The 27,753-nt window shown below is 40.3% G+C and overlaps 1 protein-coding gene across 2 annotated transcripts; it reads left to right on the forward strand.

The window, feature by feature from the left end:
- Positions 1-35: 35 nt before the first annotated feature.
- LOC144061360 (striatin-like) lies at positions 36-27,732 on the forward strand. 2 transcript variants are annotated; one of them, XM_077581736.1, is made up of 17 exons: positions 36-383; positions 14,550-14,653; positions 16,689-16,762; positions 18,786-18,864; positions 19,390-19,560; positions 19,809-19,938; positions 20,015-20,177; positions 21,133-21,243; positions 22,626-22,769; positions 22,878-23,014; positions 23,788-23,963; positions 24,401-24,448; positions 24,531-24,652; positions 24,739-24,906; positions 24,989-25,129; positions 26,003-26,191; positions 26,285-27,732. In XM_077581736.1, exons 1-17 carry the CDS (start codon positions 171-173, stop codon positions 26,452-26,454), a joined length of 2,340 nt encoding a protein of 779 aa, XP_077437862.1. In that variant the 5' UTR covers positions 36-170; the 3' UTR covers positions 26,455-27,732. The 2 variants fall into 2 exon arrangements, with proteins under 2 accessions (XP_077437862.1, XP_077437863.1); XM_077581737.1 differs by lacking the exon at positions 21,133-21,243 and having other exon boundaries at positions 37-383.
- The last annotated feature ends 21 nt before the right edge of the window (positions 27,733-27,753 follow it).

Below are 27,753 nucleotides of genomic sequence, written 5' to 3' on the forward strand. Positions count from 1 at the left end.
GGGCGGGGCCTTGGCGCCGACGTCATTCAATGACAGCTAGCTGTCAGAAAGTGAGTTCATTCCCCGGACTCGAGAAGACGGTACGCCGTCGAAAGCTCGGTGCCCGTTTGCGTACATTTAGCGACAAGAAACGCTGAGACAGAGGACAAAGCATTCCACCGAGCCCGGCCATGGACGAACAGGCGGGCCCCGGCGTGTTCTTCAACAATAATAACAACTCGGTTTTACCCGGCACTGGTAAAGGTCCGCTGCCTGATGGCGACGTAGGGGAGGCGGCTCGGGCGCAGTACAGTATCCCGGGGATCTTACACTTCCTGCAGCACGAATGGGCCCGTTTCGAAGTAGAGAGGGCACAATGGGACGTGGAGCGTGCCGAATTACAGGTGACGATCACATTTTTGAACATACACGTCTATTTTCATGTGACAATATCGAGACATAGCGAGATTCCATTCCAGTGCATCTTGTTTGAGCTGATAGTCATCGTAATTGGGCTAGCTTGTTAGCTTTAGCGTAGAAGCTAAACGCTCTAACGCCCCCCACTGACCCGACGGAACAGCGGCTGTTTTCGACCTAGTTACTGAACCCACATTGAACTTGCCGTGTTGGATGACTGCGTTTATTTTTGCTTGTGTTCGATAGTGGACTTTAGTAATGATTTATTGATTTACTGTTACAAAGGGGGATAGTTGTTAGCTAGCTGCTGTATACTAACAGCCACGGCTAACTTGACTGAACGCTGTGTACTTTGTTTTTTTGTTTTGTTTACGCTAACGAAATATCGAGAAGAAGCTTTACTAAACTAAAGTTGTTTGTGTGGTGATGATGACAAAATATGCAGTTGATCATTTGTTCTGTTAATAGCTGTCTCCTCCAAAATACTACATACCAGACTATGGAGTCAGAATGTATTGTTATGCATTGGATTGCATCGTATGGCTGCCACTGCCACTCCCAGGAACAAGGCTTTAAGATGAATTTCAACTACTGTAGTATGCATTTCCAATTCCACTCTCAGTCACTTTAAATATAGACCATAAACTGAATTCTGAGACCTGGCTAAAAATATGGCTGTGGCTATCGCCCTTTCCAACCATATGTTTTTATATTTCTTCTGACAATGTTTGGTTTCTCGTGATGATTTGTGAAACATGATGTTAATAGTATACCACTTGGTTACTCTGCTTTTAGGTATCTTTTGATGCCTAGCAGTGACAACATATAAATAGCATCCAATTTGAGAGCAAACCACATAATTGACTTCCTGCAGTCAGTTGGCCAGTATGTAGGTTTCATTTCGTGATTAAATTTAAGCTTCATGACAAAAGTTTTGTTTTCGTGTTTATTTCTGTTATTTTGAGCCTGGATGTGGAGTTGCACTTAGGTTGTTTCTAGGGTTGAAGAGTACCAATACCTAGCATCGGTTTTGGACGATAAGAGCCTTATTTTAAAGTATCGGTATAACAAAAGCAGCCCATAAGAGCATTGGCTGCCCTCTTGTGGCTGTTTTTCAACCACAAACTAGAAATTAGAATAATCGGAATTTGGGACGTATAGGTATTTCTTTAAATTGATGTCATTGTTTTTTGGAGGAAGTTTTATCCATCAAAAGTACTAGCAGTATCGATATGAGGTAGGGCTCCCCAGGACATAAATACTTGTGCTGGTATTGGTCTGGTATTGAACATCCCAAATTTTTAGCTTACCTGTTCAACAACAGTCACATCAACACCACTGACCTCCTTCCTGCTGGACATGTATGACTCCATCTCTCGACCGATTTAAGCTGGCAAAAATCTGCAAAGACGCAGCTTTGTTGTCTTGTGGTAGCATTTTAACTGAAATTATGCTGCTCTCTGTGTGGCCACTGTTGTTTAACTTCCTGCCTGCCTGCAGCAGCAATTCTAGCAAAGCACGGAGAGGTTTCTGAATGGCTTGTTGGGTGGTTTGTTTGTGGCGGCAAACTGCAGCGCAAACAATCCGCCAAAACCTTTTTTTCTTTTTTGTGGCGTCTTTAAAGACTGGTTGATATTTTGGGCATCGTTTCAATGTCTGCTTTGTGCAGTGCAGCATACTAGACTTAACACTTTTGTATTTCTCTAACAATTTTATTCTATTTTTATGTAGAGCTTATTTGCCATTCACATGTCCGTTCTCTAACACTTAAGTTATACAGTGAAGTTTGTGCCTCTCGCAGCTGGCTTTCGATCAAGAGGTGTTCGCCAGTCAATCACTGGCATCCTGCTTTTTGTTTTGATTTTTCAAATAATTTTCCTGACAACCAGGAAAGATATGATCACGATCATATCAAATGTGACAACCTTGTTCTGTCGCTGAGCTACTGTATATCCATCTGCTCTCATGTACACTTTTACAAGTGAACCGTGTTGAAATTATTTCATCTCAAGACCCAAATTACAAATTTGGTTACCCTGGCTGGACCTAAGCTTACTAAAATATATCATGTAATGCCTAACATTGACGTATACTGTACAACAATTGAGAAATGTATTAGCATTCCTGTCATTGCTTGTTTCAACATTTAACTGACGCCATTTGACAACACGACAGGTCTTATTTTACTTTGTTTGGGGAGAAGGCAAGCCCCACAGCTTGCAAGAATGTTGCCCAGCAAGCCTGTTAGCTCCTGTGAAGAGCCACTCCTCTCAAGCTGGGCAGCCCTGAAACCGACTGTACTGTACTGTACTGTACATGTCAGCCACTCAAGTTACTGTGCTGATGCAGACAGAACGCAGAGGCTTCTCCTGGCCAAGCTCTCAGCTTATGGAGCGGCGATGGCTTGAGTGTGTTTGTGTGTGCGCGCGTGGGCATGTCAATTTTTTTTGGGTGTGTGTCAGGGTTCGTTAAAGGTTGCAAAGTGCCGATGATCAATGCGCAATGCGTCTGTCAATTCACATGTTTATGGAGCTTTCTGCGTTCTTCATCAATGTACGAGTTTGGTTTGGTCTGGCCAACCGTTGCTTTCGGATAGTTTGGTCTGGTTGTTGTTAGTGTTGTTCCGATACCATTTTTTGGCCCCCGATACCCAGCTTTGCAGTATCAGCCGATGCCGATACCATAACGATACCTACGTTTTTTTTTTCTCAACATGAAAAAGCTGCCCTGTCATTGGTTCAGAGCATTCAAGGGCCAATAGGATATGTTAGCTCGGCATGCAGTGAACATGTCACACATCAGTGAATGTCGTGCATGAGCAAGACACAAAATGCTGCATCCTAGCGTCAGAATTAATGGTATCGGAATGTTACTTGTTAGTACTCACCAATACCGATACCACTGTTTTAATGCAGAATCGGTAATACCAGTATCGGAACAACAAGTTGTGTTATGCTCAAGAAGACCGACATGTGACTTACATTGTAGTGGCCAAACACGGTTCCAGGCGGCGCAGATTTTTTAATTATTTCCGTCCAGGCCCAGTGTTTTATATTATTTTATTACTCTTTGATTCATTTTATTGATTTTTTTGAATATATGAAATATGTGTTTTATTTTTATTTTTTAAATAAGTGAAAATTGCCATTGATTTCATGTAATTTGAAGGAAAAGTTCTATATCAAAATATAAAATTGTGTCCATAACGCACAACAGCAAGACAACACAGATGGAATGATGGGCACGTAAGCATTAAAGAAAACAAAATCACCTCTCTGTAAAAATGTTTTCTCATGTACGATGTGCTGACACCAAAGTCCCGATAAACATTGCTAACAAAAGTCAACAAGTGAAGCTGGTCGACTTGCGTAGTATGTGTTTTGTAATGCTTATGTGTGGGGGTGAGAAAATGACGCAGCTGATGAAAAGATGCTCCGGTTTTGTCTGTATGCAGTTGAAGCACCAATCTTGAGGAATAGAAATAAGAATAGATTTTTAAATTTTGTTTGTTAATAATAATAATGCATCAGATTTATATAGCGCTTTTCTAGACACTCAAAACGCTTTACAGTGGATACATTATTCATGCACTCACACATTCACACTGGTGGTGGTAAGCTACTTTAGTAGCCACAGCTGCCCTGGGGCAGGCTGACGGAAGGGTGGCTGCCAGTGTGCGCCTACAGCCCCGCCCGCCGACCACCACCAAACATTCGCAACATTCATACACCAGTGTGAGTAGCACTGGAGGGGATGCATGTGAAGTGCCTTGCTCAATGACCCGACGACACACGACTTGGGGAGAGTGGTGATCGAACAGCCTACCTTCTGGTTACTGGACGGCCGTCTCTACTCTCTACCCCTGAGTCACGGCCGCCACTGTTACTTACGTACCATAGCTCAAGTGTTTGAAATGGCTTTAGATCAGATTTGATGTGTGGGCTTTCGTATGACAGCGTCTCTGGCACAGTTTCTTTTTTTTGGGGGGGGGGGGGGCTTATGTGTATAGCATGTGCTTGGAAAAAAAAAGGTTTGAAATATTGAAATGTGTATAGAAATTTTAGAGATGTCTGTCCTGCAACAGAGGTACACTCAGTTGTGCTATAAAAACGTTAAAAGGTGACATTTAAGTCCGTTGATGAAGACTGAAGGGAAACATTATTTTAGCCACATCACTCATTCTTAACTTGATAAAATGGGATACAGAATTTTCATTAATATTGTCAATGTATTTAAATCATATCACCAAGGGCCTTGACATCTTCTTTTGATCTTTGGGCAGAAAATAAACTCATGTGCAAGGATGACCTCTGCAGCCTTCTAGTTATGAGGAAATCCCTGCTCCATGCTATATCTCTTTGCCTGAAGAATCTGTTGGCTGCCATAATTTGACACCCAGAAAAGGTTGAAAGTGACTCACAGTGTTAGATGGCTCCCTGTGAGTCTAGTGTGAAATATGGGCCCACTTTGAAATGTTTATTCTCCCCCCCGCCACCACACAAAAAAAGAAAGAAACAACAACAACTCAAGCAACAGTGTTTATGATTGTAAATTGTCAGTAACATCTGCAGTTAATTGTAGATGAGCTTAGTATCAGTGAGCTTTGATAAAATGCCTTATTGCAGTATTCTAAAGTTGACTTGCTCTAAAGACTAGGGATGTAACGATATCCAAACGTCACGATACGATGTTATCACGATACGATAATTATCACGATATTGTGGGGATGTTGGCGATACAAAAAAATAGGTCACAATATTGTTAAAAAAAAAACTCACACTGAAACCCCCCACACACTATTGTTATTGTACATTACAGCAATAAAAAATATTATAAAATATATATTGCATATATAAATATAATATATATTGAGGCACTTACTTGCTAATGCAAGCACACATTGAGTTCCCACACATATTGACTCTGTTCACAAGCATATTACGTTCCCCTTCATCTGACCATTAGCATGGATTTTAAACATAGAAGGGCCAAAACGTACCTTGTTAAAATTAAACTGCACTAAAAAACTAGCCAGCAGAGGGTGCTAGAACTGCACAAATGGAAATCAACCTGACTTTTTTTAGCAGATGTGCTGCTTTTAATATCGTGACATGACGACGATGATATATTGTGGCAGTTTTAATATTGCGATATCACAATATTGTCGTTTTCGTTAAATCCCTACTAAAGACAAAGCAAGCCAGTTTTTCTCAATAGCGCAAGAAAAAGAACCACTGTGCCAACTGCCAAGTTCAAACACAGACTTCTTGCACTTACTCCGGCACGACATTCTGAAATGGCTTGTCACTGGTGTTCCTTGTTCAACTCAATACTTTTGTCCACTGCGCTTTTCAGTACATGCATGAGCTTGGGAAAGTACAAACAAAGCAAAATTTCAAGAGTTGAGAGAGATTATCCAAAGTCAGACTACTTGTGTTCTTTCTCACGTAAGCAGACTGCAAACTCATAGCTTTAACAAGACCATCATTAGAGGTACCACAAAGAAGTCGTCGCAGAGACAAATAGCCACTGTGGACAGATAACAGTCAGTCCTATAAAATATGATTTTTAAAGCCTGTTTCTCCAAGCTTTACTATACCCATTTGGCACAGTTTCTGTTATAAAATGTAATAAATTATTCCCTTGCCAAGGGTTACTAGTGACAACAGTGAATCCCAAGGTCCCCTTGTGCTAAAAAATGATGAGTCAACCTCTACATTGGTGGCTACTTTAGAGTGAAATGTACGTGTTTGTATGTGTATGTGTGTCTCTTGAAGCTGTCTGACATGCTGAAAGCTCTTCCACATAGTGATGGGCTTCTCTTTCCGGTCGGGCCACACCTTCACAAAAGCTTCCACGTTCTCACTCTCTGGTCATCAGTTGCACTTGATTGTAAAACTATGCAAGAAATGTAAAATGTATAGACAGTTAAGTTAAGCATAGGCTTTGTTTTGTACCATCTTGATGTGTCAATCGATTAATTGATTCAAATTAATTGAAATTAACCATTTTATCCATCGTATAATCGTTAAGAGCCATAGTTTAACTTAAAATACAGTAGTCGGAATCCTCAGATTTTAGCCTCTTAACAGTAATTAGGTGATTTCTGTAGTCCTTCATGAAAGGTTATTGATGACTTTATTCCATCAAAAATAATTTTGTAAAACAAATTCACATTAAAAAACAAAGATGTTTTGTATTTGATTACACATTATGTGTAATTCTTCTTGTGTATTTAGTTTTACAGTAAGCAGTGTCATTAAATAGGGACGGCAGAACCACATACACTACGCACTTGCTACACAAACGACATTGTGCATTTAGGGTACTTTCACAACGTCTGGACTGGAACTTGTAAATGCACTTGCACCGTTCTGCACATATTCAAAATATTATTCTCCTAATTTCTAAAATGAATACAAATTAATAGAATTTGTAGTTGTTTAGCTTTCACCTATATTTCCACTGATCTTTACATATTTTTAAGTTTTCGCTGTGGTATCATTTCAGTATTGGTATCAAGGCACTTACTGTATCTGCAATCCTGCATTATCGAAGTCAAAATGGCATCGTTGACCATTAGTCTTGAATGTAGTGCAGCTTCTGACACTACCAACCTTTTTAATGGATTTTAAGAGCTTCCACCCCTGGCAGACAGACCCAAGATGTTGTATGGAGAACCTGGCTGCAATATTGGTAGAAAATTACATTTACCTATAAACAGAAATAAACTTTGAATCCTCCTTCCACCGTACTCTACATTATGAATGTTGCTTTTTGCTTTCTTTCCATACAATCCCGTTGTAACGGAAAAGAGGGCAGTTCCCTGCAGACTAATCAGAACATGCTTCAAAAGTGTGTCTGGATCCACCATCCACAAAAGTATCAAAGCATTACCACCACTTTGACTGACAAGGGCTCAGTTTACCCCGACACACCTGGTACAATCCATGTTGCCAGGCATTTATGACCTTTTACTTTAACACGAACAAAGGCAAGCCAATACATCCACACTAAACACAGTTGGGTCAAAAATAGACAAATCCACAACAGTACTTGGGTCAACCAACTTTGTAAACTAACTTTTTTTATTTATTTAATTAGGTCATTTTGTATTCAACAACCCAAAACTGGGTTTGGTCCAATTGACCCGAGTAGTGAATTGGTCAATTTTAGACCCAACTGCTTTTAGAGTGTCCTACAGACACACATACATTTAGTTAAAATTGTCTGTGCACATACCCTGGGCCTTATGTAACATGAATGCAGCAAAAGTTGGATGAGAATCCTCGTACCAGAGAAAGCTGACATAAGGACAAGAGCATGTCTGTGTCTTGGTGTGGGACTCGAGCAGAGCGCTTATGTGCAGCTGCTGACGACAAGAGAATATTTTTAAGTCCAAAATTTGTTGCCAGGGTTCCTCAGAGTGAAGAAAAGGAGGGACTTCTCCTCCTTCTCCGAAAAGTTTGAACATCACTAGTCAAGCTAGTTACCGGTGGTTACGTTTGCTGCTAAATGCTACCTTGGTTGACAGTTCAACAGCTGTAAACAGTCAATCCACTCACCAGACAAGGCAACTTTCTCGCTCTCTGTTCGTTTTCAGCCATGTCACCAATCCCTATATTGATGATTTAAATTATGATGAGTGCCAATTGCATAGACTATTTAATAAAATCAGAGAAAAACTTTATTTGCATATTAATTTGGAACTTTTTATTGCAGTTTTAGTTTATTCTCATTTTACTTTATCACTAATTTATTTTCTGGTAGTTCTTTACAGTTATATTTAGTTGAGTTTTCACGAATTTAAGTAATTTTTTGTTTTGTGAGCTTGTGGCATTTTTTTTTTTTTTTTTGCCGGCAAAATTACTTTATAAACCTCGCACATAGCAATGGTATTAGCATGCTACTGTTCTCTAGAGAGAATGTAGCTGTCAATGTGTTGTGCGGAAATCTGAATTCCCCAAAATACATTAAAATTGATTTCTGGCATATTCGAACCAGACTCATTAACTTTTTAGTGGACTAAAGTAATCCAAATGGCTTGTTTTGTTTTATTCCCAAAAGAAACATTCCTGATAAATCCCAGCTGGAGTTATTGTATTTACTACTATTTGGTCTGATGGATGCCTTGCACCTGTTTTGCTTCTGGAGTTATGCAGCTTTGTTGCCTTGTTGCTGCCAGTGTGATGGAATGTGTGGAATGTACTTGGCGAGTTATCAGGCCGACATCATGTTGATCTTGGTGTTGTGGTGGATAGCTGTGAGTTAACTGTGCTCAATGAAAGAAAGCTTGTGTGCATTGTAAATAAGGGATTTACACCAGTCCCATTTCCTCCTACAGTTTCAATGGGTCACAATGTGTTGACGCCCCAAGGCCATATGAGTAGCCTCTTGAAAAGTCCTTATTGTCAGTCTCACTGATGACTGGAACTGAAACTCGTTTGGGTTTCAGTGGTGTCAAAAGTAGGGATGTCCCGATCACACTTTTTTGGACCAGAGTCCAAGTCACCTCATTTTGAGATGTCCCGATCCGATATTTCGGCATTTTATTGAGGAACATTTTTTGTGTGTTTTTTGTTGGTGTTTTGTGTGTGTCTACCCCAACACCTTTTTATATGGTGAGTGGACAGTGGTTAAACATTTAACATCCCTTTTTTGGCACATCTATGAGTTACTCAAAGGGATATTATTAACCAGTATATAAATTTTTCACAAGAGCTTTATTTTTGAGAACCCAGTGAAGCCGTTTTAAAGCATGCTACTTAACACAAATTGATGGGCTAACCTAATGTTGTTTTACTTTAGGAAGAAAAAAATACAGTATTATATGTGCGTGAAACAAGCTAACTTCACAACAAACAAAAGGCTGCATTTCAAGAGCAAGCAAGCAAAATATATTAATTTTTACCTGAGTAAGACTTTGGGTCTGGACTCAACTCCAGATTTAATAAAAAGCTATTAAAAAAATAACCTCATATATTTATCCGAATCCTTATCGGGAGACAACGTCCGATTCCGATCGAGTCAGCAACCACGTGATCGGGCCCGATTTCTGATCACATGATCGGATCGGGACATCCCTAGTCAAAAGTAATCAATTAATCAACGATTTTAATCATCATGTAGTCGTTTAGATCCACTGTTTAACTTGAAATTGCCCAATTTCTCTAACTTGAGCCTCTCAAAAGCAATTCTTATCTGATTTATGTAGTCTTTAACTCTTTGGAAAACACTGACCGAACCAGTGATTGTTGGTGAGTACATCAATCCCTAGTTGTTGTTTAGTTGTTGTTTTTTTCCTAATCACTAAAGAATACCAAATAAACAACAATCATTGGTTAATAAATAATCGAGGGGAAAGTGTTTTTGTCATTCACTTTAATGCAATCTAAAATTTTATCTGATATAATAGTCAAGTCTAAAAAAAATTATAGTGACAGCCCTAATAATGACTAATATGCTAGAGTCCCACATTAGGATTGACATGCAAAAGTGCAGAATCCTGTTCTTACCTTGTCTTAACAGAATTGTCTGTCTTGTGCTTATTGTCCTCTGTAGCCATTAGCCTTTCACCTGTACACACCATCCTTTGCCCATTTCTGAAAACCCCCCCCAAAAAAAAAAAACACACTCTAGATGGATGCCCCGTTCTACATGTCCCTCACTCGGACACACTGGGGAGCTCTTATCCCACAGCCCAATAATGCAGTCAGTGTGAGGCCAGGATTAAAAGCTTCCTGTGTCTCTTTACAGCCTTAGTTGACTCATTACATTCTTTCTAAGGTTAATGTTTGATCAGGGTGTAGATGGCAAGCCAGACATTCACAGAGCTTCACTCTTCTCACTCTCTGGCACAACAGAACACTAGAGGTCTTCGGGCAAGTGCTTCATGTTGATAAGGAAGTGGACGGTTGATATTGTGTCTCCCTTTTTTTGGAATCATCTCACATATTAAGAATGACATGACATTTGGTGAAAATAGTTCCACAATCAGCTAAAATAAAATAAAAAATAAAGTGTGGGTTTTGAACACCTCGGTTTCTTTTGATATTGTTACACTTTTGTGAGGCAGTTGTGTTTACTGATATTTGAGTTGAAGCCTGAGAGCATTATTTTTGGCGCCTTACACTTCTAAATTATTCACTCTTCCTTTTCCATATACACTAAAATCCTAATAATAGCAATGTGACAAGATTTCCCCTAAATCACAGTCTGTCAAAATGCAATGTCTGGTTGGAATGGCCACTTCTACCTCTATGTGGGTGTATCATTTTAATACATGTATTTTCCACTAGTTGCACCTGCTTGCGAAATCAACCTTTCGAAGTTCAATTACGACATGAAAATTCAGTGATGCCCGATTGAAAGCTATAAAAGATACAAGTGCATCGAATTATATACCGAATGGAATCATCCACTTTAAAATATATGAAAATACACATCAAATAATCTTTGATTGGTGGTGTATCTTTGAAGGAAATGGCATATTTACAGTAATGAAAAGTTAATTCATATGTACGTAAAATAACAACAAGAAACTCAATGCGTTATACCGTATCAAACTAAGCCGTATCATATTTAAGTGAATTGTAATCCTACTAAATCTCACTGAACCGAATCAAATCATTCTACTTAGTTTAAAATCTAACTGTATATCGTGATATGCTCTGAATCTGTTTTTTTATTTTTATTGGGGAGATATTCATCCCTTCAAGCTACTGAATCTTTGGTTTTTGCTCTCCCAAGAAAAGGAAAACTGATAGCTATGACATTAGGAAGCTATTTTTTTCTATCTTCTAAAAATTACAATCGAAACAAAGAAGGAAGTCGTGGCGACATACAAGGATGGTGTTCTTTTGTTAGCTAATAGCATCTTTCTCAATGCCCCAAAGTACTTAATAAACTTGCACACACAAAGACAAGTTTAAAACAATTAAAAAATCAAGCCTTGCAGCAAGGCAGTGCAGTCCCTCTGTGGAAGATAATAATGGCTAGCTTACCAGCAGTCTTAAGTCACTGTGTGCCCAGGATCCTCATTCAGCCATGGTACAAGAGCTCACTGGTAGTGTTAATGAAGCTTCAAGATTTAAAAAGATCCTGTTGTCTCACTGTGTCATTACATATTGTTTACATTCTCCGTGGTTACTTCCATCATTGTGGGATGTGATGTCATGCTGATTAGGGCATCTAAGATCACTCTTCGACAAAGACACAGGAATTGTGCTATCCGTTTCACACAACTCATGTAAACCCAACAACACAGGTGCTTTAATACATCATCCCTGAACACAGCATTGTTTACATTTCCTATGACTGCTTGACGAGCAGCCAGAGGTGCAGGCTTTTCCTAGTAGTGTCTTACAGTCACTACCACAATGAATATTATTTTATATCCGGCGTCAACAACATGTGATGCAAAACCCAAACCAGATAAACAGAAACTCATACATCAAATGATTTCTAGGGTTGGGCATTGAGAATCGAGTGGAACCGGGACTAACATTCCGATTCTCCTGGAATCGTTCAGATTGTAAAATGTTGGTGCTAAATTTTGATAACCTAGTTTGCCGCATGAAAGTCACCGAACACAAACAAAGAAGAACCAATAGGAAATATGTGTGTGTTTGTGTGCGGCGCTCACTAACTGGCGCGTTGGACGCGAACGGACCAGCAGGAAGTGTGTGCTTGATTCTTGAGAGATGTGATAGTGGATACATCGCGGCACAAATAAAAATTTGTGTCTGAACTTTGCAATAATAATAAGAAAAATAATAACTACTAAATAAATAAATTATAAAGCCAGTTTTCTGCTTATTGCAATACATCATTAAATAACAAAGAATGTTGCCTCTAACTTCAGTTTAAAACACTTAGCCTGGTGCCACACCGACCGCACGAAAGTCTGAATTGTAAAAGCCAATAGCCAATGCCAATATTGAGGCAACAAGTTAAACTAGAACTAAAACAGTGTGTTAACGCAAATGCAAATGCCCAGGTCATATTTATCTTATAGTATACACTAGACTGGCAAGCCACACCCACTTTCTTGTCTGGACAGGCGTCCATAGACAGCGATTCGGCACCGGCCCAAAACAGGCCGGCCAATCAAATTTGTCTATTTGCGTGACGTTGCCTTCGCTAACGCTGTTCGAATATCAAAACAGAGTGACTCATGGCACCATGAACCTTCAGGTTTTTCCCGCAACAACGTAAGTCATTCTTCACTACTGTCTCTCTTCAGCTAGTAGCCATGTTGGATTTTTACTCCCTCTCTCACAAAAAAAAATAAAAAATCAACGAGTCGCTTTTCTGACCTCACGTCCGCAACATATGTTTATGTAGACTGCCCCTCAAATGCGACTTTTGACTGGCTTAATGATGTTGAAAATGAACCAGTCAGAACATTAAGATGATTGTTGTCAGTGCAGGATGCATTTGAATGCTTGCAACTCATTGTGAAGTAAGCAAATGTGATGAATACAGAATTTTAGACTGCAGATGTGAGTGGTGGATTTGATTTTTTTCTCCTGAAGAGCAGTGGTTGGTAGGCGTGGTAAGTCTAACTTTAGCATTATTTTAGGAAAACTAACTTTCTGATTGAACAGTGCAGTTATGAGTTTGTATGCAAAGAGCTGTGGATGTTTAGAATGCTGCTTCCAATGTGCGGCAGACTGAAGTGCAGTCATGACTCATTGTTGCGGGCTACAGCAGCTCCGCTTGCTGTCCGTGTGAGCTCGTCATCCAGCCCACTCAAACTCTCACCATTCTCTGCATATACATTCCAATGCTGGAATTCTATTTTCTTCCCTCTGAGAAGCTAGCACAAAGTTAACAAAAAAAGTAACAAGTTCCTATGATGCCATTGCTTGTTCCTGCCAATTTTTCCTCCAGTATCCAAAATAAGCTTCATTACCATGTCATCTTTTTTTTCTTGAACAGGTAACTGCACCTCAACCTAAGTCCACATTGCAAAATCTTGCCTATGAAAAATGTTGAATGTCTGGCACAAGCCTCATGTTTGTGAAAACAACAGTATATGTTTTTTTGAGGAAATTTTAACACGGGTTAGTTAACAAGCTGATTTTTATACATGTTGCGCTGGTCATATAGGAGTTATGCTTCATCAGTGCAGGCTAGAGATGGACATTTGACTAAATTCAATGAAAGTTTATAGAAAATGATCAGCATTAGACATAAATTTAGACAGCATTATAAACATAATCGATGAATTATCAATGAATGTAATCAAATTAATTAAATTACCACAAGATGGTTTTTGCTCTTGTGAACGCACAAAACCGAGTGCTAAGGGGTGAGGCTGTGAGCTAGTTTTGAGATGGGCTAACTTAAAGGAAGCCATCCATCCATCATTTATCTGTACTCCATCTCCAAATCTATTTCATCTACTTAATCATACCAGTCTTAACTTTTAAGCAATTTTTGAATTTACAACAGTTCTGTGAGGACATTTGTTGTAAATATGGGCAAAAGTTATTGTGACTTTCTGCTTTTCACACCAAGCCACTCTCATGATTTGTTTGACACAGTTTTAGCAAGGCTTCCCATTTTGTATTTCAATATTGTGGCAAACGGGCCTCCTTTGAACACTCATTTTTTCCCACCGAAGTAATCACATAAACACCTTAAACAGGCCAAAAGAAGCATAATTACCACCCAGTGTTAAGAGGCACTCATGGTTTCTCCAAAGATCAAATTTAATATATAACATGGGACTTCACAGATACGCATACTGTATGTCAGTAACCCGATAAATTTATGCATGTCAACGTCATCAGTATAGCAGCTCAAGCTGCCTGCATGCTTAAGAGACAGTTTGTGTAGAGTGAAAATATTTTTTGAGAACAGTGTGGCGGGTTGTTGTGTAGGAGTGTTAGTAGGTTAGATTAAAATAGAATGCAACAGTTTTTCTTACAATTTCCCTTCCTGCCACGCATATTGATTTGACATAATCCTATTTCAGTCTCAACAAAAGTAGCGACTCTCTGATGTGCTGTAGCCTTGCGAAGGTTAACATCAAGTCTTTTTTCTTATTTCAAGAAAGAACATTTTATCACGAGGATGCCAGCAAACCAAGGCTTTGTATGTTTTTCTATACTTCTTTATGATTTCATTTATTTTTGTATTTACAGGCACAAATCGCTTTCCTACAAGGAGAGAGGAAAGGCCAGGAAAATCTCAAGAAAGATCTTGTGAGGAGGATCAAAATGTTGGAATATGCACTGAAGCAAGAGAGGTGAGTGCCATCCCGACTGCGATTTCAGGCCTCCCACTAACGTTTGCATCTTTTCTTTGCTCCGAAAATACATTTCTGCTCAGAGAAATGTGAGAAAGATGTGGTAGAAATCATCAGTCAACATCTCCGGAGGTGTCATGCATTCGAGTGTTTTCATCAGTAAGATGTATTCGTGACAAGAATGCTCGCATTTTAAGAGAGCATACAGTCACAAGCCATTCACATTGCACATATACAAATACAATGTCAGCAGAAACAGCAGTGGTGTGAGAGTCTTCTGGGTCTGGTTGTCTGATGTCTTAGGGAACATGTTGGCAAAAAAAAAAAAGGAAAAGCCACGTTGGCATGTCTTCATATAAACACGCTAAAAATGAGGACAAGAATGGAGAATTCTTTCTCCAGCCAAAATGAGGCCAACGCCATTCGCCATAGCTTTCTCTTGTTGGAAAGATTTTCATTGTTTTCATTCTCTCATGCTCATCACCATCTCACTTGTAAAAAAATTGTGTTCCAGGGAACTTTTTTTTGCCATACTAGAATGTGTAAATTATACATCCACTACAATAGGTGGCAGTAGCGCTCTAATTCTTAGTGTGTGCAAGGAGTATTAGCTCATCTGCAGAGGCCTATTTACAGCAATTTTATAGACAAATGATTATTGGTCGCGGCAGAGAGTTGGAGAGGCGCAAAATATTGTCGCCTTCCTGGGGGCGTGCAACAAAAGGCCTAGTTAGAAGACATTAGGCAGTCCCCTTGGTGTTGCCCAGGCCACAATTTTGATCTGAACTCATTCACTGCCATTGACGGCTATAGATGTCAAAAATTCATTTTTAACTATTTCTATTAGTTTAACATTTTTTCCACTTTTGCTAACAAGAGTATGAAAACCTAGAAAAAATATATATTGTAAATTTAGAACAGATTAATCGTTAGTTAACTAGTGAAGTCATGTGATTGATTACAATTGAAAAAATTGAATTGCCTGACGGGCCTAATTAAAAAAAACAAATATTAAATATAAAAGGGCATTTAATCGTAATTAATCGCATGATAATTTGATATGTTACAGATGTACAATAAAAAAAATTCTAGGTTTTCATAAAAAATTAAATTAAATGAAAAAAATGTTAAACTAAAAGAAATACTTCACATGAATTTTTGACGTCTATAGTCGTCAATGGCAGAGAATGAGTTAAAGAATGTAGTCACAAGTGGTCCAGATCGCCTCAAATTGTTGTTTTGGTCATCCAATCCTCTCCTACCCGTCTGTCTACTGAATGTCTTAAGCTGTCAAGTTTTGATCAGTCTATGTGGATTCTACCATCTTCCTAAGTGTGAACAGTTTGAATACAGCAAAGGACGAGAGCGGCGCTGCTTTCCTCAACAAGATCAGGTGTCAGTTACACCTTGCCTTCCCTTCCGCTCCAGTGTGAGGAACTTCATTGGGCAATCTTTCAAGCGTGAGATTGTCCTCTAGCTCTTTTTCATGCGTTTTTATCTACTTTTCCCTTGCGAGAGAGCACACGACTGCCTCAGGAGCAACGCTTGTAACCCAGAATTACTACCACTTCCCGCTGGTTGCTAAGCAACCATTCGCATCACCAAGAACATCTAAAAAGTAGTGTGAGATTTTTATGAGGGGAGCATCCTCTCGATGCGGGCTGAAGTCACGAGCTTGGAGCATGTGTGAATTGAAAGATCTTAGAGAACTCTTTGTACCGAGCCTCATCTGCTGATACATTTGCATCTAGTGGTGATAATCATTTTTTTTTTTTATCACTTTCTAAATGTATCATACTGCAATACTAGCAAATTGAATGAATTAAGAGTGACAACAATGTGATAACAAGTAGCATTGTCTTTTTTTGTACATACTACAGAATTTGAAATTAAGGCTAAATTATATTTATTTGATAGTCTGAAAAATGAAAATGCAGAGTTAAGGTTTGTCACTTTTCATTGAGTTTTTATGCAAATTTGTCTAATCAACCATGTTTGTTTACCCGTACACCTCCTCTATTTGTTTTACTTTCAGAGCAAAGTACCATAAGTTAAAATATGGGACAGACTTAAGTCAAGGTGACATAAAACCTCCAAGCTACGATTCCGGTAAGTTCGCAGTCACGTCCACCTGCTCTTCTGAATCACCGTTATTGTTGTGTTCGCATACCTTTCATGACATCACCTTGACAGCACGTCAAGGCTTCATTCATGTCAGATCTTGTTTGTCTCCATAGTTTCCTTCCGTGTTCTTTCTTGACTAAGGAAATGGTGCATTATGCATGTCATCGTTAATACAATGCTTGATGTAAATACTATTTATTAACTACTATTTTGCAAAGGAGTATTTTGAATTTATGACCTGCTCTTTTCAACACACATTTAAAGCTATATAATAATGCTTTTCACTTCTAGGGCTGGATATTGCCAACAACCTCACGATACAATGCGTATCATAATACAGGGATCATGATACAATACGTATCAAGATACATGTCCTTCAAGGAAATACGTATCCCGATATTTTCTGTTACTTAACATATATTTTTATGAAAACAGTCATCTATACACAAATTATATTTTTAGTATACCTCATGGCATTTTTTTCTTCTTATTCCAATTTTAGCAGCGCTTCCGGCTTACCGTCAGTGCCGTGCCTTGTCGAAATGTGTGCGCACTGCACAGCAAGGAACAGCTTTCATAGATACGCCGGGAAACTTTATAAATCAATGTGCAGTTTTGATTTCTGACACCTTCAACACCTACAGTATATTCTGGTATCAGTTTTTAAAGCACCCCCTTAGCAGTGTAAAACAAATTGCAAAGAAATTCTATTTAAATGTTGTTTTGCTATTCAGATTTAGAAGTAACAATCAAAAGCAACTTCAAAAAGTGGTCTACACCCTGGAATGGTTACCATCCAAATCGCAGGTGACATAAAGACAAACAACCAGTCCCATTCTCATTCTCACCTATGAAGAATTTAAAGTCTTCAATAAACCTAACATGCATGTTTTTGGAATGTGGGAGGAAGCAACGAAGGAATGTGGGAGGGAAGAAAACCCAGACAAATTCAGGGAGAACATGCAGACTCCGCATAAGAAGGCGGGTGCAGAAATGAGATGTTATTCCAGAACCGCAATACTGTGAGGCAGATTAGCTAACCTTGATTTCGCCGGCATTTCAATTAGACTTTTTTCCGCAAAGTAGCTGAAAGGTTAAATTCCAAATCACTCTTTAACGTTGGCGTGCTAATTAAACTGCAATAGCACTTAAAGCTTTGTTTTCTCCAGTGTAAACACAAAAAGTAATGTCGTACGGGCGGATCTTTTGATTGCTCTCTCATGTTCAAGTCCTTTGCCATCCTAAAGTCATGTTTTGATAATTCCATCTCCTATTTCCTCATCTATTTTCACGAGGACTGTTCAAAGCTCCCAATTCCTTGAAGTGTTGATGCAGGCGGGAGATGAGGGAAGAGGTGTTAGGCGGTGGAGGTGGGTGGCGAGGGTTGAGGCGAGTGGGAAGTGTTGCTCATATGGTGACACAGCTGCCCATCGCTCACCTTCCTGACATGTGACCCACTTCTTCAGCAACTTGCATTATTTGGCACCACGACCCCAGCCACTGTAGCACACCTGTGTCAGCCATCCAAATGTCATTAACATGCGTCTGGGCCACGCTAGAGTCCCAGCTGACGCAGAAGTGGAGTGTGAACGCAGTTGAATATCACACTGAGCTTTGAGTCCTATCATTGTATTTAATAGCGCGACATAGTGAATGTGCGCTGCACAAGCACATCATTGCACTATGGCATAAAACAAAGGCCTACTTAAAAAAATAAAATGCAATGTTGGCCATACTGTGCTTAGTCTTCAAGTCTTCAAATATCAAAGATGCTTGTACAAGCATCAATATCAACAAGTAGATATTAATTAAAACAATACAGTCTCAAGTTAATCAATATTTCAATTCTATATAATTCCATTAGTTAGTTGATAAATTCTGTTGACATACTGAAGATCTGATAGCTGAAAATGTATAGTTGCTAGAATGCGGTGAACAATGTTGTGGTGGAGTTTATAGAGTAAATATTTTGAGTTGTGCTGATTTGTGTCCTTGTCTTCTCCTCCAGACGATACCAATGAGAACGACACTTCTGCATCTCTGAACAATCAGCTGTCCTGGAAACAAGGCCGGCAGCTCCTCAGGCAGTAAGAACACCTCCATATATATTTTCATAATCATTTATTTGACTACAAAACATGACTCATAATTTGGATTACCTGTCTGTGCGGAATTTTTCCTGGTGCATGTGTATGGCTGACTTGATGCAAATTACAATTGGCGCATGATGGTGTACAAGATGGTGTCTTTGTCAGCAGCAATGAGGCCCAAAAATGTGGACAGGAGCTCCCCCACATGGGCAAGATCAGCCATTACCTGCAGTTTTTTTTTTTTTTTTAAGAACATTCACATACACACACATATATATATATATATATATATATATATATTTAATATAAACCGATATAACCAAAATTACATTAGAAAATTACATTGCACAGACATTGCATTGTCATCTTGCCTAAGATGGTGTTAATCAGATTTGTGCTCAACGAGGCACATTAGACAGTAGCAAGAATCTTGTTCATCAATGTCCTTGCAGTATTTTTTTGTTGTCAACATTCTTGTTCCCCCATGAAAAGTGTTATGTATGCACTATTGTTATTTTCTAGGTACCTTCAGGAGGTTGGCTACACTGACACCATCTTAGATGTGAAGTCACAGCGCGTCCGAGCATTACTAGGACTAGCCAGTGATGGAAGTGGGAAGACGGTTGAACGTATGAGTACGGAGCCTTTGGTAAATGGGACAGACACGTCAACAAAGGGCATGGGGACTAGAGGGTAAGTTTAAGTCAGACCCGTATCCATTACAGCAATCCCGCATCCATTCATATTAAGCCAGTGTCCCTCCCCACCATCTAATTCCTCTTGTTTCTCATGAGAAGCTGCTATAGATATTCAGTAGTATTAGTTGTAGCCTCAGTTACATTAATGGTATAAACATGGTTTCTGATAACTTCATTGTAAATCACATTACAAGCAGTCAAAGTCTTAAGACAGTTATGTGTTTATGGATTCATTCATAACAGGAAAACGGAGCTCTCTGACACAAGCGCCGTACTCGAGGCCTTCAATTTCATCGAGAATGCGGAGTTCAGTGATGAAGACGATGAAGAGGATAGTGAGGGGAAGGAGAGGACTAATGTGGAGTCCAGAACGGTAAACGAATAGCCTCTCTTCGCTTGCTAAGAAAGCATATCTTGACAGAATTGATCTTTCTGCATGTTCCCTCCAGATCATTCGGAAGAAGCCGTCGTCATCAACGCCGCTAGCCAGTATGGACATTAGTGAAGACCCAGACACAGAAGACGCACTTAAGGGCTTTGACTTCTTATCAAGTCCTGACGAGATGGACATCTCACCAGAGTGCAGAGGGACAGGGGATGGCACTGACTGGGGTGAGTCTACTGAAGCTGGCAGCATAATCAACAAAATGAAGCACATCAACATAAAGGTCTGCTAATGGAATGCTAATTGCTTCAATTTATTGACTATAACGATGCGACTATTCTCTTAGTTTGTTAGTTTTTCCCCTAACACTTTTCATTCATCTGTCTTGTGTACATAAATCACAACCAATGGAATTAATCTCATATTGTGTGATGTCATCCGCTCTGTGTTCCCGTAGCCAGTTTGTGACTAGAATGTGTCTGACATCCTGTGTGTTTAATCAGTCTAACGTTTACGTCTTCCACTTGTCCTCAGATTAAAGCCAGAACAAAATGGGCTCAATATAATTCTGAGCTGTTTCTTTGTATAAGGACTCCTGGGCTTTGCCAGTGTTCTAGATTTCTTGGCATTTCATCTTTGCTTGCAACCAAAACCGATCTTTGTGGCCTTTAAAGGCGAGTTATAAGGCATCTAAATTTAGTATGTTTATATTTATACTGTAGTTGCGGACATATATGTAAACACTGAACAGTCTGCAACTAGTGGTCTGCAATGTTTATTTTGTCATTTCTGATCTTCAGAGACACACAGTGAAAAGTTCAATGGAAATGTAGAGTTAATCTCAACAAAACGCAAATTCTTAGTTTGAAGTGTGTGTGCACGTTGCGTCTTCTAAATCCTACACACTGGTTCTTTAACTTATGGGCATCCAATAATAAAATGATACGTTTGTGACAAAGGTATTTTATGATAGAAAAGTCCAAATATCCAAATAAAATAAAAAAACACAGCATGCAAAGAATCCTCCACATGCTGTCTACTGTGAATGTTGAGAAACCTCCAGAGTAGAAGAGAGACTGGAGAGACAGCTCTGTAAATCCTCCACCCTGCCAGGCCCTTTGGGGCTCACCACTTGGCAGTTCCTCAACAGCCTCTCGGTTTGGTTTTGTCCCCCCTGTGTAGACAAGGACGAGCACGGTCCCATTTCTGAGGCCTGGGACGTGGACCCGGGCTTGATAACCAAACTCAAGGAGCAGTACAGAAAGGAGCGCAAGGGGAAAAAGGGGGTGAAGAGTAAGTCCTGCCAGGCATCGCTGCCTCCCTTCTTCTCTCTTTGTAGAGCCTCACTTTCTTGAGTTCAGTCCAAAAGCTCCAATCGAATGCCCTTTACTTGGCTTTGCTCTGACCTATTCTTGTCTGTCATTTCATCCTGATTGGTTTCTGTTCTCTGTGCTGCACATTCCAAATTTGTCTCCTTCCCTTTTACTCGCTCACTGCATGTTTTTCTGTTCCACTCGAATGTCACATATAATATGAAAGGTGGTCCATCTGAGTATCAAATCATCTCCACAGTCTGTGTCAGAACTGCTTTCTGCATCGCCATTACCATCATCGCGTTCTGTCCGCTTTGATTATCTTGTACTGTTGCAGCGCTTCACAATTGTCTCACTTTGGTCCTCATTGTCTATTTCACTCTGCAGTTTTTTGCTAGCTGTGATTGAATAAGAAAGAAATTAAGGCCAATCACGTTCTACCTCATTTCATTCAATACTACTTTTATTCCTTCTCTGGTTTTTAGTACCGATTAGTTTCAGTCTTCACTCTGTAGCAGAGGACAAGTAAGACTAAGAAAATGCAATTTGAAGCTGTAGGTCTGGATTCAGACTTCGTGCTGTGTTGTATTGTGCTTTTTTAAATTTTTCTTTACAATTTAAAAGTTTTCAGGATGTTTTGATAACATGTCTTTGGACTCAAAATCATGAATGATCAAAATCAAGAATTATCACATTTTACACAAACTATTTCTTGTCTTGCTGAAATTAGCCTGTTTTGAGTTTCACCCTACCCCATATACTGCAGGGCCAATGGCGGTCATGGATTCCGTTACCATGACGACCAGGAAAGAAGCTAGTTGGTTGAACGATGCTAGCTGCTTCTACTTGCGGCAGTGCAGCACAAGTGTGGAAAAAATTGCCACCGCACAGAGAATAAATGAATAGTTTAGTTACTGTGTAACTGTTAATTAGCCCGACTTTTACAAAAAAGTCATCTGGCAGAAATTGAAACTCAAAGACTCATTTTCAGAAATTGGCAGCTAGTTAAAGATTTAATTGGTTATTTAATTTAAACACTTGATGCTTATGCAGGCTCTCCTGAGTACAAGCAATTTAAAAGCAATTTTTTTTATAGCATATCCCCATTAATTGAAATGTATACGGTACCAATTTTGTTTTTGACTCCCATTCACACAAGTCTACATTTAATGACAAAAGTAACTCAACCACCTTTCTTCCTTTTGAATTAAGGACTGTGTTGCTGACTTCCATTCTTTCTCTCCTGCATCCCTTATTTTTATTGCCTTCCAATTCTGCATTTCCTTCCTTTTCATGTTTTATTTCTTTACACTCTGTGTTTTCACTCATGTCTTAACATTCTTGATGGGATGCTTTAAACAGGACCCAACCGGTCCAAGCTCCAAGACATGCTGGCTAATCTGAGGGATGCCGAGGACGTGTCCCACATGCAGCCTCCATCCACCGGCCAATCCCGACCCAATGTGGTACGCTTCAACGAGCACGACGGCGGCCGAACAGATGAAGGTCAGCGAGTCTTAATAAGTATTTTAGTTTCTACATGTCAGTCATGTATCAGCCTGCCTGTAATTGTCTTCACCATTGTGATGACTCTAGCTCTGGGTTTATTTCTAGTGGAGGCGCTGACCTTCCCGCCCACCTCAGGGAAGTCGTTCATTATGGGCTCAGATGAGGCCATGGAGAGTGAGCTGGGCTTGGGCGAGCTGGCCGGGCTCACTGTAGCCAACGAGGCCGACAGCCTGGCGTACGAAGTGAGTAGGAGGGAGCCAAAAATCCCACAAGGCCATCATTCTGGCCAGAACTATTTCTGAGTATGTGATGATTGGAGTTTAGAGCGTAAGACACTGGCCGTGTTCCTCTAATGTACAGCGATACATCGAATAGCAAAATTTCGCAAACATGTCAAGCTTCTATTTTTGCTCGCAGAGAAATAGCTTTGATGGTTCATATGTGGAAATGCTCAGAAAGTTGATGTTCTTATGCTTAATGAATACCTTTATACATTTTCCCCAGATTCTCTACCTTTGTCTTTTTGCATTCTATTTAAAGAAATATAGCTGCTGTGCTTTTCCTCTGACACTCATGGCATGTTTGTGCAGCAATTTCGGAATTGTTGATAGATTTGCGAGTTAATTTAATACTAATTGACTCATCTAGTACAGTCGTATGACTCTGCATCCTACCAGCTTTATCCCATGTCATGTCATGGCTCAGTGGTAGAGTAGTCGTCTCCCATTCGTAAGGTTGTGGGTTCGATCCTCACCCCTGGTGACCATGTCAAAGTGTCCTTGAGCAAGTCACTGAACCCCGATTTGCTCCCTATGGACCTGGCAGCACTCGACCATTGATGTGTGAATGGGTGAATGTGAGGCATTGTAAAGCACTTTTGGCATTATATGGTATAGTTAAAGCGCTATATAAAAAGCAGTCCATTTACCAAGTTTACACGAGCTTGAACAAGATCCCTTTTTTTTTTATTCATTGAATTTTTACACTACATCCTGACTGGAGACTCTTTCCTCAGATTGGCAACAATAAAGATGCCATGCGAAAAACCTGGAATCCTAAATTTACCTTGCGGAGCCATTTTGACGGGATTCGAGCCCTAACGTTCCATCCCGTGGAGCCCGTCCTGGTCACTGCCTCAGAGGATCACACGCTCAAGATGTGGAATCTTCAAAAGACGACTCCTGCCAAAAAGTAAGAGAACATGACATGCTGGAGAAAGTCACTCGTGAATATGTGAAGATGGTTTGTTTCCACCGGGTTGACTCAGTCATCTGCAGGGAATTGTTCTCACTCATGAAAGTGAATTCGCAGCACAGCTCTGCCACACGCCCACACACAGTCGACTGGGAGTCATTCAGAGTAAACACTTCAGGATCAGTGCAGCTTGTTAATCTTCAGTTTTAGAAAGTCAAGAGATCATCGATTCTCAGGAACATTCTGGATGTTTTGTCAGGAGCATTCAGAAGAACACCAATGTTTTCTTTATATTTTAAATTTATGTTTTTCAATCATATTTTCTTTGAATGTGTCACTTTTTTTTTCTATTTCAGTTTTTTAATGACTCATACAAGTGAATGTCACAAAAATAATTTGGTGTATGGTGACCAATAAATATATATTTTTTTTAGGAGTACATCTTTAGACGTGGAGCCAATGTACACGTTCAGGGCCCACAGGTACAAACAGTGCTCTCAATCAAAAATGTGTTTTTAGTGTTGACAAACATTTTAATAGCTGATCATACTGTACCACACAAAGGGGGGCTGTGTTGAGTGTGGTCATGAGCAGCTCTGGGGAGCAGTGTTTCAGCGGAGGAGTGGACGGCACCATCCAATGCTGGAACACGCCCAATCCCAACATCGACCCCTACGATTCCTATGGTAACGCCGGCATGAATTTTAAAATGAAATAGATACATTCGCCAATTGAGCTTCAGTGGATTTAATGAGCTTGCGGTGCATGACAGACTCTTCAGTGCTACGCGGGGAGCTTTGCGGACACACAGACTCCGTTTGGGGCTTAGTGTACAGCAGTACACACCAGCGCCTCCTCTCCTGCTCGGCTGATGGGACCGTGAGACTGTGGGATGCCAACAGCACTTCCCCCGCCCTCGCAGTATTCAACGAAAATAAAAGTAATCATTCCACTCCCGTAACTGCGAGTCATCAGTTACTGTCTGCTTTTGTGTAACCCGCGGGTGCTTATGTTTGCATCAGAGATGGGAGTTCCCTCATCGGTGGACCTGGTCTGCAGTGAACCGGCTCACCTGGTCACATCCTTCACCAACGGGGAGATCGGCCTCTTCAACATGGAGACGAGTCAACTCGTCCTCAGCTTGGAGTCCAATTCGGAGCAAGGTCTGTTTGGAAATGGTGTTAAAGCTGAACATCATTTTTATCCACAGAAGATACGTATGTTGAGTTTCTCATCTTGAAAGACCATTTTTTTCTATCTATTTGATACTTTTTCATATTAAAGTGTAGTTAATATCTCAACGTGCCAAAAGTGATGCTTAAATAATGCTGAACATGGGACATTTTACACCTTTTGTTTTCACATGCATGTACATTTGATTTGACCATTGTATTGACCACGAAGAGTTTAGTTCAGGGGGTAACGGAGTCATTTTTTGGCAGCCCAAGTTGTAGTTACGGCTTCCCTCAGAGGGCCGTCATATGTTGTTGTATTTTACGCAAAACGAAATGAATGTTTAGTCATCTACAACAAATTGATGGCTTACTGGTTTTGAAATTAAAAGTCAAGGATAATCGTTTTTTTTTTCAATTTCCTGTATTAAAATAAAAGAAGCAAAATCTCAACATAATTATTTATTGCATATGACAATTTGAAATTTTGGTACAGCAAGGATCATCGAAGTTGACACATGGTTTGCTTTCGCGAGGCCACATAGAAAGATGTGGCGGCCCGGATCTGGCCCCCGGGCCTTGAGTTTAACACCTGTAGTTTAGTTCAACAACTATTATATAAAATTGTACAATTTATTAATAGTGCGATTAATCTGCATTAATTCTTGATAAATTAATCAGTTAACGCTTTAACTTTGACAGCACTCATTTAAAATAAAACGTATTTATAAGTTTTTGGGAGCAAATGAGTTAAGTATCTGTATTTGGTATCAGCGATTAGTGAAGGGTTGAGTACTCGCAATGCTATCTATCTGGCCGGAAAAAAGTGGTATAAAACACCACCATTTGCATTTCCACAACTAGGTCCTCCCATTCACATCAACAAGATCCTCAGCCACCCAACGCTGCCCATCACCATCACAGCACAGGAGGACAGACACATCAAGTTCTACGACAACAACACTGGCAAACTGATCCACTCGATGGTAGCCCACCTGGATGCCGTCACCAGCTTAGCTGTGGACCCCAACGGACTGTATCTCATGTCAGGCAGTAAGTGTCTCAACTGGCGGTTAACAGAAATAATCACGTTTACAGATTGCAGGACAGTATTGAGTCGTTTTGATTCTGACAACTTTTGTCCAGGTCACGACTGCTCCATCCGCCTGTGGAACCTGGAGAGCAAAACGTGCATCCAAGAGTTCACGGCTCACCGAAAGAAATTTGAAGAGTCCATTCACGATGTGGCTTTTCATCCGTCAAAATGCTACATCGCCAGCGCCGGGGCGGACGCTCTCGCCAAGGTGTTCGTATGACGCAGTGCGGCGTCTCTCCCCGTAGCCCCCTCCCCCGACTCCGCCTCCACTGATCAGGGACCAATTGAGGCACAGGAGGGGAACAGACCTTCAGGCACGGGTCCAATCCCACCCCCCACTGGTTTCCTATCGGACCGGCAGACCCTGTAGCTGCTAACAGGCCGGGGATCTCCACGTGAAGGTCGGGCTGGGAGAACTGTCCTCCTGCCCCCCCACTACCCCCTCATTAGCATCCAGGCAGGCCTGGGTGTGACCGCTCACAGCGCCCTACAGCTACTCAGAATTCACCTCCGCAACCAGGAGGCTCAGGACAAGTGAGAGGTATAAAGAAACACGGTTCCGAACCGCATTTTTGCTCCCCGACGTCAGCCCGCACCCCTCAGGCCTTCTCCTGCCCATCAACGGACCCCCTACAAAGATCAGGTTTTGTGTTGTCGGGCCACGTTCACTTCCCCTTCGCTTCCCGGACTGACTCCGCTTGCTGGCCTGCCTTGATTTTCCTTGTTGACAAATGTGCCTTTGCTTTAAAAGGCCTTGGAAATGTTCTTTTAACAAGCTTGTTTTGGGGGAGTGGGGAGGGAGGGACCGGCAGAGAAACGGATCTGGTTGACACAGTGTTGCTGATTTTAATATTGGATGTAAAATGACAAATGCTTATAATAAACAAAATATATATTCAGTCTTAAAATTAACTGTGCAGTGTGAATTTGAGTGCTCCTTTTTGATAAATGTATTTGGGGAATCAGTTGTGTGCTTTTCCAGGCAAAGATGATAGTGTGACGCAGAGCAGATACACGATATGGTCTGCTTGGTAGATTATTGTACACTTGACAAGTAAGATTAGCCTACAAATATTTGTGTCTAAAGTAAACCTTTTTGGTTATACTATTATAATTCAAAGTTGGTTATCGGTGTCCATTTTAGGAATAACTAATTGATTTTGGCCAGTTTGCTCTTGTTCCAATTGAATGGCTTGTACTGTTTGTAGTTCCCCCTCCCTACCGGAAATGCTTGATTACGACGTGATGTGTCATGTCCATTTATTGGCAGTAGTCCAGTGTTTAGCAGGAACTTAGTGCAGTACTTTAGGACTCTTTGACGTAACACGTTCGCCATCTAACACGGAGTGAGCTGACATTTCCTGCATATTCTAATCCTACTGTAAAATGTGAGGAGACCTTCCTAGGGTTTGAATCAGTGCAGCGTCCAACGAGCCATTTTCTCATTCACTGGTTTGTAAATCAAAGCAATGCTCAAAATAAAACCTGCTGTAAACTATTCACTTGGCTCCGATGTCAG

The sequence above is a fragment of the Vanacampus margaritifer genome, chromosome 12, assembly GCF_051991255.1.
Source record: "Vanacampus margaritifer isolate UIUO_Vmar chromosome 12, RoL_Vmar_1.0, whole genome shotgun sequence".
Lineage (NCBI taxonomy): Eukaryota > Metazoa > Chordata > Actinopteri > Syngnathiformes > Syngnathidae > Vanacampus > Vanacampus margaritifer.

What these genes read in the sequence shown, in the direction of transcription:
- LOC144061360 (XM_077581736.1), top strand. Translation starts at nt 171, where the DNA reads ATGGACGAACAGGCGGGCCCCGGCGTGTTCTTCAACAATAATAACAAC. An exon ending in CTAATGTGGAGTCCAGAACG is followed by an intron (nt 19,939 to 20,014) that starts GTAAACGAATAG and finishes TGTTCCCTCCAG; the next exon opens with ATCATTCGGAAGAAGCCGTC. An exon ending in TACACGTTCAGGGCCCACAG is followed by an intron (nt 24,449 to 24,530) that starts GTACAAACAGTG and finishes TACCACACAAAG; the next exon opens with GGGGGCTGTGTTGAGTGTGG.